Source organism: Stegodyphus dumicola, chromosome 9, assembly GCF_044657685.1.
Source record: "Stegodyphus dumicola isolate Sdum_Otavi_A_Nest chromosome 9, ASM4465768v1".
Lineage (NCBI taxonomy): Eukaryota > Metazoa > Arthropoda > Arachnida > Araneae > Eresidae > Stegodyphus > Stegodyphus dumicola.
Genome location: NC_140776.1, coordinates 164,930,607 through 164,943,940, shown reverse-complemented (window position 1 = coordinate 164,943,940; position 13,334 = coordinate 164,930,607). Strand labels below are relative to the sequence as shown.

The 13,334-nt window shown below is 33.4% G+C and overlaps 2 protein-coding genes across 4 annotated transcripts in view; one reads left to right on the top strand and one right to left on the bottom strand.

The window, feature by feature from the left end:
• The window catches only part of LOC118180641 (sodium- and chloride-dependent glycine transporter 1-like), a 233,809-nt gene that overhangs the window by 176,492 nt on the left and 43,983 nt on the right, over positions 1–13,334 (top strand). For all 3 annotated transcript variants that reach the window (XM_085824294.1, XM_085824295.1, XM_085824296.1), the window contains exon 7: positions 5,075–5,209. In XM_085824294.1, the coding sequence (XP_085680420.1) occupies positions 5,075–5,209 (135 nt within the window). The remainder of the gene's footprint in view (positions 1–5,074; positions 5,210–13,334) is intronic.
• LOC146995536 (ubiquitin-conjugating enzyme E2-17 kDa-like) overlaps positions 1–13,334 on the bottom strand; it is a 153,051-nt gene that overhangs the window by 116,220 nt on the left and 23,497 nt on the right. The window lies entirely within an intron of this gene.

The window sequence follows — 13,334 nt, the reverse complement described above, 5'->3', positions numbered from 1 at the left end:
AGGCATACAGGGTGCGGCAGAGTTCATAGCGTAATTTGACTTGCGTAGTACAATGACGAACTGCATGAATGCGTGCTGTACTAATGAGCTGCCATTTCGAGTGTGACAGTGATATGGATTGGCGGAATGCACAGCATCGTGCCTTTGCTGTAGAAAGTTATTTCAAGAATAACTACTCTCTTATTGCTACCCAGCGTCTCTTTCGGCAACATTTCAACTTGGGACGTCATGGGAAAGTTCCAGATGGACAGACCATTGCGACAGACATTTCCAGGTAGAGTAATTTCCCGTTTTGGTGACATTTCCTGGCCGCCTCGCTCACTCGATCTTTCATGTGCAGACTTTTTCCTTTGGGGCCACCTGAAGCAAGACGTTTTCCGAGCACGTTGTGCCACCATTCCTGAGTTGAAGGATCGCACCAGAACTGCCATCGTCAATGTCCCAGGGAATACGTTACGCCAAGCTATGGCAAGCTTCCAACGCCGGCTAGATGAATGGGTTGTGCAGATGGGGCATCATATTCAAAAAGTAATCCACGCAATGGGCAATGACTTACACATTAGTAAATGGCATACCTTTAACTATCAATTGACTTAAGAGGTGATAAATAAATTACAGTTACTGCCTTACGGTGTGTTTTTAATATCCTACTATGAACGCTGCCGCACCCTGTATGAGCATGGGTCATTATATAAATGTAATGATTAGTGGATCAAACTAGGTGGCTTAAATTATATACAAAAACCATAATAATAATGTTTGAATTCCAATAAATTGCAAACATATGAGCATGGTCATTGCTTAAATGTAATCATTAGTGGATCAACTTGTCTAGAAAAAAAAATAGCTCTTATGTTTCTAATCAAATTTGATGTTCCTGCATACACTTTGTGCACTCTGCCAATGCCTGCTAAATATATTTAGGAGGCAATGACTCTGCACAACAAAAAATGGGACAATTCTACGTCTCTTGTTCTACTGGACCGACTGACGAAATTTAATTTGCGTTTTTAATGTCTCGAAAGCGCGACTCGGGTTATACATTAGATTTATATACAGCACTACTCTAACATCATAAGTATTTTGGCATAACTTCGGATTTTCGGAAATGACGTAGAGATTTTTTTTTTTTTTTTTTTTTTTTCATATTTCAATTCTACGACTCAAACTGTGTCTAATTGTTAAATTTTGCAAAATTTCGTGAAGTACCTTACAGAGAAATTTAAAAATTTATCCCGGCGCATGTTTTTCAAGCTGTGCCAAGAATAATTCACGTAGCAAAATTATTAATTTATGGTAACCTAGTTTCCTTTCCCTTTCATTGTGCACAAGCTGAAAAAAAGGTGTGCCGTTCATTCAAGTAATTTTATAACAAAGTGCGCAAAAAACACGTTTGGCGTAATTATCGCTTATAACAAATATGCCAAATTTAAAAAATAATACATAAATTCAGGTATACCTTCAAAAAATTTGAATAAAAAAACTTTAATTTTTGCAGGTGTGCCTAGAAATACATCTGCTTAAAGGCGATGGTAAACATTTATAATCGAAAAATTTTTTTAAACTTATAAAATACTAAAAAATACAAATTAAAAAAAAAAAAAAAACAATCTGAGAATTTTATTTCGATTGAACCTAAATTTCGAACTGGGAAAGAAGGTATCAAGGAAGTTCAATAAAAAAAAAAGATATTAATAAATACACGTCAAATTCAATTAACACTGAGAAGCTAAAATTTTGAGAGCTAATTTTTGAAAACTACTCGTGCGATTTTTACGAAACTGTCACTTTGGCATAACTTTAGTCGCAGAATTGAGATATGGAAAAAAATCAGCATGTCATTCCAAATAAGTCCGATTACCTACGTTAGAAAACCGCTATATAAATGTAATATATACCCCAAGTCGAGCTTTCGAGACAAGAAAAACGGATTATAAATTTTGTCAATCGGTCTAGTAAAACGGGAGATACAGAGCTGTCTGTATTTTTTTTTTGGGGGGGGGGGGAGACAGAGTGTACATTATCTTTATATATATATATATATATATGTAAAGACAATGTGCACTCTGCCTATATATATGAGACATATATATATATATACATGTGTGTGTGTGTTCATATGTAAAAAGGCTAAAGGATAATTTATAAAATTCAACAATGTTCTTTGCTATCTAGTAAGATATAATGAAATGATCTACTGAATTGTATATTTCGTCCCATAAAGATAACCCGAAATGACGAAGCATAGTAATAAAAGCAGCAAGGTTTTGAAGATTAATTATATTTTTTGCTGAATTTAAACCTAATAAATCAAAAACAACTTTTTTGCTTTTTATTTTAGACATATACTTCATAACAACCATAAAAAGGGAAAAGATAACGATAATTCTTGAATGACTTTTAAATTATTTTCTTTATTTTAAGTTAAACTAAGTGGGTGTCTTTATTTATCGTTTAAAAAATTTCTTCCATTTTATAATAAATTCTTTATTCTAAAAAAAGATATATTAATAAATTAATGAATTTTATGAAAGAATAACAAATATTTTGTTTAGGTAAACATTTTAGAAAGGTATAAAAGAGTTCTTTTAGGTTATTTCTATTTATTTTTCCATTTTTCTGTGAATTATAAGAAAAAATTATAATAATATTTATTTATTTTTGAATGAATTTATTATTGAGAGATTATTTTCTGATTTTGCAAAAAAAATTGTTAATTCTGGAAGGGAAAAATTGGCTAACTTAACGGATTTCATAAAAGGATATGAGTAAAAAGATAGATTTTTCCCAAATTATTATTCCGTGTTTTCTTTCGTAATTTTTCGTGAATCATGAAATTTAGCGCTTCTTTTCAGAAATCCTATTTCGTAACACACTTCGAGAACAATTTTTTTTGTCTTTGAAAAATTGTTCTGAAATATTTTTGCTTGGAAGCATAAACTCTGACGATTTTATGTTTGAATTTTAGATTGCTATGTATTTTTGCCGCGGTGTGTAAGTTATCATTGAGTTTTTTTTTCTTTTTTAAAACTATTATTTTATTTTCGCACAAATTTAAGGGAAAATGTTGATACACCCAAGTTAAACCAAGCATTAATTAATGTTGATATACTTAAGTTAAACAATAATAGCTTTTCATATACAGTCAACTGCAAATTAACTGCGAGTGATAGATTGACCAAGGACATTGTCCACGGTTAACCAAAATTCACGACAAATTCGAGAATTCGAGGACAGTTAAAAAGCAGCCAAAAAAAGAATACTCCCTATTACAATCAGCGCACAAATAACTATTATTAACTAAACTCTATTTTCCCAAAATTAAATTTGAATCTGGATCATAAGTTAATTTTTGATAATATTTCTGTTTACACTATCATCATACATTAAGTACATCATATTACATCAAATTCAACATATTTTTATCATTACATCAAGTTCATCACATTTTTGTTTACACTATGTTTATATTTCTGTAGGAGTCAATGTGAAACAGGAAATTTATTTTTACGTTTGAACAATTTACTTTTAACAAACGATTTAACAATATTTACGTACTTCGGATAAGTGCAATTAAATTATAAAGTTACATACTATTGTGGTAAAAACAACTTTCAAATACTTTAATTAATTATCAATGCTGTTATTCTAATCATCTTTCTTTTTTGGGGGGGAAGCTTTACCAATCCAAAAGCTCGAATGTGTTTTTTTGCAGAAATCCTTTCGAAATTAAAATTGTTATAAGTAAAAAATCTATCAAAATATTATTAAGAGGAACAAATTATTTCTAAATGACTTACTTTGTTACATTATTAGGCAATGTAGTTTTAAAATTTAACGTTTTGGCAACAGCTTCATTTCTTTCATTGGTATGTAAAAGAAAATAATTTAAAAGTCATTCAAGAATTCATTCAAACATTCTCCAGTTTAATAAATTAAATTTTCTTAACTCTCAATATTCATCGAACTTTTTCAGATTTACGTTTGGAATTTTTTTTTTTCACTTTCCAAGAGTTTTTGAACATTGCTTTCAATTCTATCCTCTTCGCTCAACAAATGACGATTTATAATCTGTATATTTTGCTCATTACGTCAAAATATTAATCTTAAAATAAAGTAAAATTTAACAATTTTCGTTCTTCGTTTGGTGTTGGACTTTCCCATCATAAATTGGCTAATACAGTGCTTAAAGAAGAACAAAATGTGCTTATTATTTAAATTATAACGCTAATTATGAGGCACCAATATTCTGAATAGAACAAAAGAAATAGATAATACGTAACTGAAACCATGAGACACCCCAAATGGGTTTGACAAAAATTAAACTTAAGTGTTATACAATCAATAAAAACCTTTCCGTAGCTATATTTATTAATTTTAAAATATTAATAAATGTATGAATAATCAACATTTAATAAATATAATGAAGTTTTAATTTATATGCATTTTTATAGGATACTAAGCTGAAATTTTCAGTTTTCAATTTTATTTAATTTCGGGCGGCCCAACCGGAATAGTCGTTAGTGACTGTGACTGTCGTACCGCAAGACCGGGTTCGAATCCTGGCGAATGCATGGATGTTTTGTAAATGTATAGTGTCTGCGTAGCATGGGACACCTTAATTATGCGGCGAGCCGAATGTCTTCTCGAGGGCCTGATGGCAGGAGCAGAGGGGTGGGAGACCCTCGGACCCGTCTTTCCGTGAATACTCTCCTTCAAAGTGGGGGGGGGGCGAAACTGAGTAAAGTCTTACTGCCCCCTGAATGGTGTCCAGGGCTCTCGCCAACGACAGACGCGATCTTGCCTCCTCGTCACGATGAATTTCGTGGATTTGATTTGATATCAGACAAGCGAGATTAGTCATAATAACAACAACAACCTAATTTCGGAATGCAAATTAAATAAAACAAAATGAATATAAAGTGATGAATTCTCACATGGATAAAAAAGGAAAAATCGAGCTATAGCGATTGAGAACCAATAAAATAGTACAATAATATAAACTAATTATATCTTTTATAAATTCATTATTATTACATTAACATATTATTATATTGTTATGATTATATTTTAGGTGGTGTATTTTACGGCAACGTTTCCTTACCTTATACTGATCATTCTGTTTATACGTGGAGTTACGTTAGAAGGTGCTTCTGATGGAATATATTTTTACCTTGTGCCAGACTTTTCCAAGCTTATGCACGTCACTGTAAGTTATTGTTTCGCTTTTAATATTATTTCTTTTATATTTATGTAGGTTCCAACGTCGAAATATGAAAAAATGGAAGTTTACGCGCTGCGCAGGAGACGCCATTAAATAAAAGGGGGGGGCGGAGGAAGAATATCTGAAATGTTTCAGGTTTTAAATTACGTCCAAAGGGGGCGTTTTTTTAACATTTTGTGTGTTAAATTTATTTATTAAATATCACATTCTTCGCACTTAAACCATAAAATTCAGTTCAACAGCAATATCGCAAAATAGTTTTAAAATGAGCATATCTTTAGAATTTCCAATACAGAGTCTCACGCGCTGGAGATAAAATGTTTTTTCTGTACAGCGTTGCCATTGCTCGCTTTGAAATCCTTCAGTTTATTAATCAAAAATTCGCTAAAGCCGTACAAAATAGGAAATCAATAATAAAACAAATTCCAAATTTCACATTTGGTGTTCCGTATTCGTAGGAGGATTACGTCATTTAAAATTCGATGGATCTATGTACCGTTGTTTTATCACAATGCGAGAAGTATATATACATTTATGCAGATTTGTCATTATTTAATTTTTTTAAATATAAAACAGGGTGATAATACTTTGTGGCAACCGTTTGAAAAGTGATTCGCCGTTTGTAGTGAATCAATGCAAAATCCCAAAACGAAAACAATAGTTCTTCAAGGACAAAGGCCCTTTTGAACTAAAAAAACTCCATATTGGCTTAATTAACTTTGATATGCATGATCCAGGTCAGCTAAATATTTATAACATGGTTCTGATATAAAATATATTAATATTAATCTTAATTTCTAAATTCTGTGTTCTTTGGCAAATTTCATTTTGTAATTCTTTTACACTTTTATACTGAGAAAATCCCGAGTAGTAAAGGGAAGCTTTTATTTGTCAAAGACCTTGTAAATATCATGAAAATAAAATTAATAATTAATGTACACTCTGAAAAAAAGAAAAGAAACAGTTCTATACCTCCCGGCGAAATTTAATCTGCACTTTTTTATATCACGAAAGCGTGACTTAGCATATAATCAGATATATTACATCTACATATAGCATTACTCTAATATAGGTATTTTGACACAAAACTAGACTCTTTCTGAAATGACATACCGATTTTTCTCCATGTTTCGATTACAGGACACAAATTATGCCTAAATATTGAATTTTGTAAAATTTGGTGAGAAATTTACCACGAAATTAAAATTTATCTCGGCGCACTTTTTTTCAGTTTGCCCCCAGAATAATTCACTAGGCGAAATTCTTAATTTATGGTAACCTATTTTTCTTTCCCGTTCACTGCGCACGAGCGGTGGCTAAAAAAAAAGTGTATCGTTAATTCTTTGAAGGGCCCACCAGCGGCCGAGCGGTATTTTGACTAATTTCTAAAAATACCGCCATATTACGATTCCATATTACGATTGTATGTAAGTCGCTGAACACTGGTAGTTCGAATCCCGCGAACGGGCTGGCTGCATGGGCGTTTTCGTGGCTTTCCCCATGTGTAACGTGTATACGAGCCAGTTTCCCTTAGAAAGTCCTCCACGAAGGCATCCCTCCCCTTAGGCAGATAGCCCTCGAGGCTTTGCCGTAATTAATAACCTAACCCAACCTAATTCTTTGAAATAATTTTAACAAACTGCATAAACCACGTTTGATCGCTGATAACAAATATGTCAAATTTTGAAACGCGCCAATATAAATTCACGTATATCTTGGGAAACTTGGAATAAAGAACTCCAAATATGCCCTAGAATTTTTTCCAGATATGCCCTAGAAACACACCTAATATAAGCTGATGGCAAACATTGTACGGGTTGAGATTTTTCAAAATGTTTTTCAAAAAATTTGTAAAAATTACTAAAAAATACAAATTTCAAAAATAAATCAGAAAATACCTGGGAATTTTTTTCGATTGAACTTACGTTTCGAGCTGTGAAAGAAGGGATCAAATAAGTTTAATAAAAAATGAAATATTAATAAATGTATCCCATTTCAATAAACATAGAGGAGCTAAAACTTTGAGTGCTAATGTTTTGAAACGAGTGGGATTTTTAGAAAAGTTGGTACTTTGGAATGATATGAGTCTTAGAATCTAAATATGGGAGAAAAAAAGGAATGCTCTTTCAGAAAAAATTTTTTCCAATTTTGAGTCAAAATACCTATGTTTAAACAAAGTTATATATAAATCTAATATATGTGTTAAGTCGAGCTTTCGAGACATGAAAAACGCAAGTTAAATCGGCCGAGTAGAACGGGAGATATAGAACTGGCCTTTTTGGGGGGAAGAGGGCCCAGAGTGTACATATTATTAAGCAGATGAACTAGTAATATCTTTATATATATAAGCAGCTTAAGTGTTTATCGCCGATAATTTATTGTTGCCACTCGGAAAAATGAGCGCTGAAATTAACGTTTCCGAAGTTTTTAATTAATATCTCTGATTAAAGTCGTACGAAGATGAGAATGGTATCAATGGATTATGCGAATTTTTTCGAATCCGAGGATACGCGTCTCGAATTTCAGCTCGACGGCGTTCCGTAAATATTCGAGAAAAAAAGAATTTGGCACCTCGCCAAATCCCTCTAATACGGAAAATCCATGAAAGAAAGTGGAAAATGTAGGGAAAACGTAGGGGAAAATTAGTTTTTAATTAATATCTCGGCTAATTAAAGTCCCACGAAGACGCGAATGGTCAAAATGGCGTGCCACGGACCTGCGGAATCCACCGGTGTGCTTCGCTAAGCCCGGGAGCCAGCCGTTTCGGAGAAGATGATGTTACTTCACCCCATATATATATATGTGTGTGTGTGTGTGTGTGTGCGGTTTAAGTGTCTGCTTGTCGCCGATAGCTTATTGGTTGCTTGCGTAACTGTACTAGCCAATGGGGTGAAATTGCCACGGCACAGGGTTGTCGTTACAATTGAGACGTAGACAATTTCCTGTAAAACTTGCCTTTGCTATGACCATTTGCTATGCCTTTGCTATGATCAGTCTCAGGGTCAAACGCTTAAGCGTGTTGGTATTTTTTACCTAAGACTGCATTTGGACACGATCATCTTTATGTTGCCTGTTCAAGAGTTCGTGAAAGAACGGACGTGAAATTAAAAATAATAGATGGTCCTCTGCAAGGCGAGCTTAAAAATGATGGAAAGATCTACACAAGAAATCTTGTATACAAACAGATCTTTGACATGTGAATTAACATTTTATTATTTAAATCACCTTTATTTATTGAGCTAGCGGTGGCTCTTAAAAAATGTACCGACAGTGGTTTCCTTCATTGCACTCTAGAAGGGGAAACCCCGTGGGTCAGTAAGCAAAGGGGCGTCCTCGCCGCCTGCTCTGGATAATTCAGTTTAAATTAGCAGACACCTTTCCACGAATCATTTTAATTACAATTTATAATATCTATGATTATTATAATATTTATAATATGTATATGGTCATACGAAATGATCGCTGTATATATATATATACAGCGGTCATTCCGTATGACCGCCGGGCTTTCTAGTATTATATATTGACGTAAAACAAAATTAAATAGAAATATTCTGAGTTAACAACACTTGAGTCTTCATAATAATTTTTACGCGCGTCTGCAGTGGATTAAGACAGTTCAGATCAAAGAAAATTTAATTAGGAAAATTAGTGCAGAAAATCGCTACAGGCGGGAAAAATGCAATTTGCACAACTAAAATTTCGTTCATTAAATAAATTTTATTTATTGTTTCGTAACATTTCCCTTAGAAGTGACACATATTAAAGTCTAAAAATCAGAAACCAGAAAATTCAATAATATAAGTAGAGAACAGAATATATTATGAGAAACCGGAAGTTTTCCGGTTAACCCAGAAGACCTGAATGTTATGCGTGCATTCCTGAATGTTCAGCACTTTGTTTCAAATACTCTATTATGTTGCTAACTACTATAACCATTTTTTAAAATTAAAAACAAAAGCATATAAATTATATGCTCTCTTCTTTAATCAAAAAATTTTTCAGTATTTTCTTCAGAAAAAACCATTTCTGGAAATTACGCTATCTCACACTCCAAAGTAATTATTGTGAAATTTTCACAAATAGAAGTTCTGTTGATTAGCTAATGTTTTATATTTAACATATTTCACACATTTCTGAATAAAAACAATGTATACCTTGCATTAATAAATGAGACTGTTTTGTATCTCTCGTCCTACTGAGCCAATTGACGAAATTTTACTTGCTTTTTTCGTGTCTTGAAAGCCCGACTTAGGATTTATGTTAGATTTATGTATAGCATTGTTCTAACATAGGTATTCTTGCACAAAAATCGGACGTTTCTGAAATTACACTCCGATTCTTTTCCATATTACGATTGTATGTCTAAAATTATGCCAAAGTGGCATAATTTATTTTATTTATTGAGCTAGCGGTGGCTCTTAAAAATGTACCGTCAGTGATTTCCTTCATTGAACTCTACTTTAAGAGCGTTTAATACCCCTTTCTCATGTCGATTTTTAATAACAGATGGCGCTACGAACGTTGAGCGATAAAGACTCAAATCTGTAAGACTACCTACAGCCTGGTTACTATGGCAACGACGCTTCCTTCCTCTGTACTTGTTTGGCGGGAAAGTGAGTAAGCCATAAAACACATCCCCTCAGTTGAACAAAAGACCTGCTGTCATTTCTTCCGTCTGTGACTCAGACTGCAGGGTATGTTTTGAACAGGAATAGAACTTTTTCACCTTTGTGTTGAATGAAAGATATCTGTGAGATACGTGCAGCAGTCGCTATTTCTTTTCGCAAAATTTGTTCATCACGCTTTTCAATGTTGCGTAATGTTTCATAATTTGCCGTTATTTTGCGGAAGAAAACAAATTTCATCGCGACATAAAAATTATATATAAATGATTTTATACTTGATGATATGTGTATACATATATAGCACGCACATAATATTCCATTTACTCATCCATCCATAATATTTCATAAATTACCATCCATAATATTCCATAAATATGTGTTAGCACTTTCCAGAGCTTTATATATATTTTTTACTTGTATTATAAAATCGTATAACACTCCTAACTATTATTTTTTTACTTCAAAAGTGGATAAATCATTATCAAATTTTTCTAGTACACGGAGAAATGGTCTATGTATCCACACACATAAACGTAGTAAAAGATACTATTATTGATTGAATATCTTTTGGCAGCAATATCAAGATGCAACGAAAATTCGAAATCAATTAATAACATGCATTTTATTACAAAAACACTAGCAGGACGTATTATTTGCACAAAAAACTTAGTGTGGAAATAATTTGCGGCACATTATCTGAGATCCGCTTTGAATGAATACATAAAGTGTTATAATGAACAATCAGTTTTAATATTTCACTTGATACTGAAATGCATAAAATCAAATTGCGTTTCTATGTTTCAGGTTTATAAAATACAGCTGATAATTGAAGGGGTATCAGGTTTATAAAGTACAAGCTGATAATACATGATAAGGGAGAAGAAATTCCTAAATTACAAAATTGAATATTATATTTTAATAAAGTAAAATGATACATATTATAGATACATCCTAAAAAACGATAATATATATATATATATTGTATATCGTTGTATACCGTATATATATATTATGTATTTATATGTATATCTACTCTTTTCCGGATGTAACTGTAATTACGTACTGTGCTGGTTTATCATCTTCCTGTAGCGATGCATTTGGATTTGCTGTGTATGAATCTGTTTCATTGAACAGGAACAAATAGGAAACAGAATATTGAAAATTGAATTTTTTTAAAGCATTAGTAATTTATATATATTAGATTGACTAAAAAGAGTATATTCATGCATAACGTATAAATATGCGAAGTGAATACTTTTTGGCAATCACCTTTCTAGGATGATCATTTTTAAAAATAACCAGTACTGTTGATAAAATAAACACCGGTACGATCTATCTGCCTAAGGGAAAGGATGCCTTCGTGGAAGACTTTCTAAGGGAAATTGGCTCCTAGACACGTTACACAGGGTAAAACCACGAAAGCGCAACCAGTCCCTTCGCGGGATTCGAAACTCGGACCGAAATACTGGTGTTCAGCTACTTTACCGCTTCGTGCCTCATTTCAGAGCGGATTCGCTATATATGAAACAGAGTAATGTGCTGTTACCGTATTTAGCAGCCTGCCTTTTTCCTTGACCTACCATAAAAAAATAAAATAGCAAAATTATAACAGCGTCTCTAAAAAGATGCTTTGCTATATTCTCATTAAATCTTTATCATTCTGCGCTACTAAAAACGAAGTACGATTATTTCAAATTCAAAATTTTATAACATTACTTTACAGAAAGCGATCTCCTGTCTTCTAAAAATAAAACCCAACATCTGTTTCTACTCAAGCGCTTACTTTCTAGACAAAGTAATTTCAGTGTAACGTACGTTCAGTTTTATCTAACTTTGAACGGAAAAAAAAAAAAAAAAAAAAAAAAACTATGTACATAACAGGCAAAGATATTAACAGCACATAAATTTAATCAATTATATTGGATTACCAGAGGAGAAAAAAATAATTCGATGAGATAATTCTCTGAGAATTCATAAACGCTAAATTAAGAATAAATTTTATAAAATGTTTACTAATGAATACATGTATTTGCATAGTAAGTTTCCTTTTTTAAAAAATTTTTCATCTTTATCACGTTTATCGGAGTGTCGTATTTAACTTCACAATTATGCTCCGAAATTTCATTGCTGTAGATTGGATTATTACCAATATATAATTCTACTAGTAACCAGAGCCAGTATTAGAGGTTTTTGCTGCTCACTACAATATCTGTGGCTCTTACTTCTGCCACGCGCCGCCAGTGGCTGAGTGATTAAGAATATTGATTACTGGAAGTTCGACCTGGTTTCGGTTCGATCCCAGGCGAACCAGCTGGCTGCATGGTTTGTTTTCCTGTTGTGCAACATGAATACGACCCAGTTTCCTTCAGCAATTAGGCTCACCCGCGGCCGAGCGGTTAAATCGCTGAACACTGGTAGTTCCGACCTGGGTTCGAATCAAGGCGAACGGGCTGGCTACATGGGCGTTTTCATAATCTTCCCCGTGTGTAACGTGTATGGGGAGCTTTGCTATAAACTAAACTAAGCCTTCAGAAACTTCCTCCACGAAAGCATCTGCTATCTGCCACCTCGTGGGTTTGCTATATTCAAAGAGCCTAACCCAATTCTAGCACTCAGTTCCTCTCTAAATTCTAGCGGGCGAGCGCTAAAGTCGCCTATTACTGGTAGTTCAACCTCGGCACATTATCTGAGTTCAGCTTTGAATGAAAACAACATAAAGTGTTATAATGAACGATTAGTTTAAAGATTTCACTTGATACTGAAATGCATAAAATCAAATTGCGTTTCTACATATCAGATTTATAAAGTACAGCTGATAATTGTAGGAATATCAGGTTCATAAAGAACAGTTGATAAATACATGAGAAGTGGGAAGGAATTCATAAATTACAGAATTTAATGGTTGTAACGAAAATTTTAAGCACGAACGTTCTTCATAAAGTTATGAAAAAAAAGCAGTCAGTACCTTTAGTGCGGATAGTAATCACTACCAAAAATCTATGCTTTTCTGCCAATTTTTTGGTAGTTTTTCAAAACCTTCGGCTCGGAAACTTGGTGGCCCGAGTCCAAACACAGGTCAACCTCATTTCGGACGTCTTGTGCAGAAGTGAAGATAGGACCAGCAAGATGTAGCTGAAAGTCCGAACGTGCGATGTCGGGGTTATATGGTGGATGTGGTGAAAGATCCCTTTCGAGTCCGTACAGAGGCTAGCCGGTGAATGCAGACACGTATGGTATTATCTTGATGGAACGTTACCTTTCTGCGCCGGAACTCAATTCGACTCTTTTCCTTGATAGCAGCGTCAACATGCACTAGCATCTCGTTGTATCCTTTACTGTCAAGGGTTTTACCTTTTTCCATATACTATTTGTGATTAATACCACGGCAATCCCACCAAATACAAAAGAATGATCTTTTTGTTAGTCAAATTACGCTTTACGATGCTGCCGACGGACTCACGGGCGCAGATCAACTAAATTTT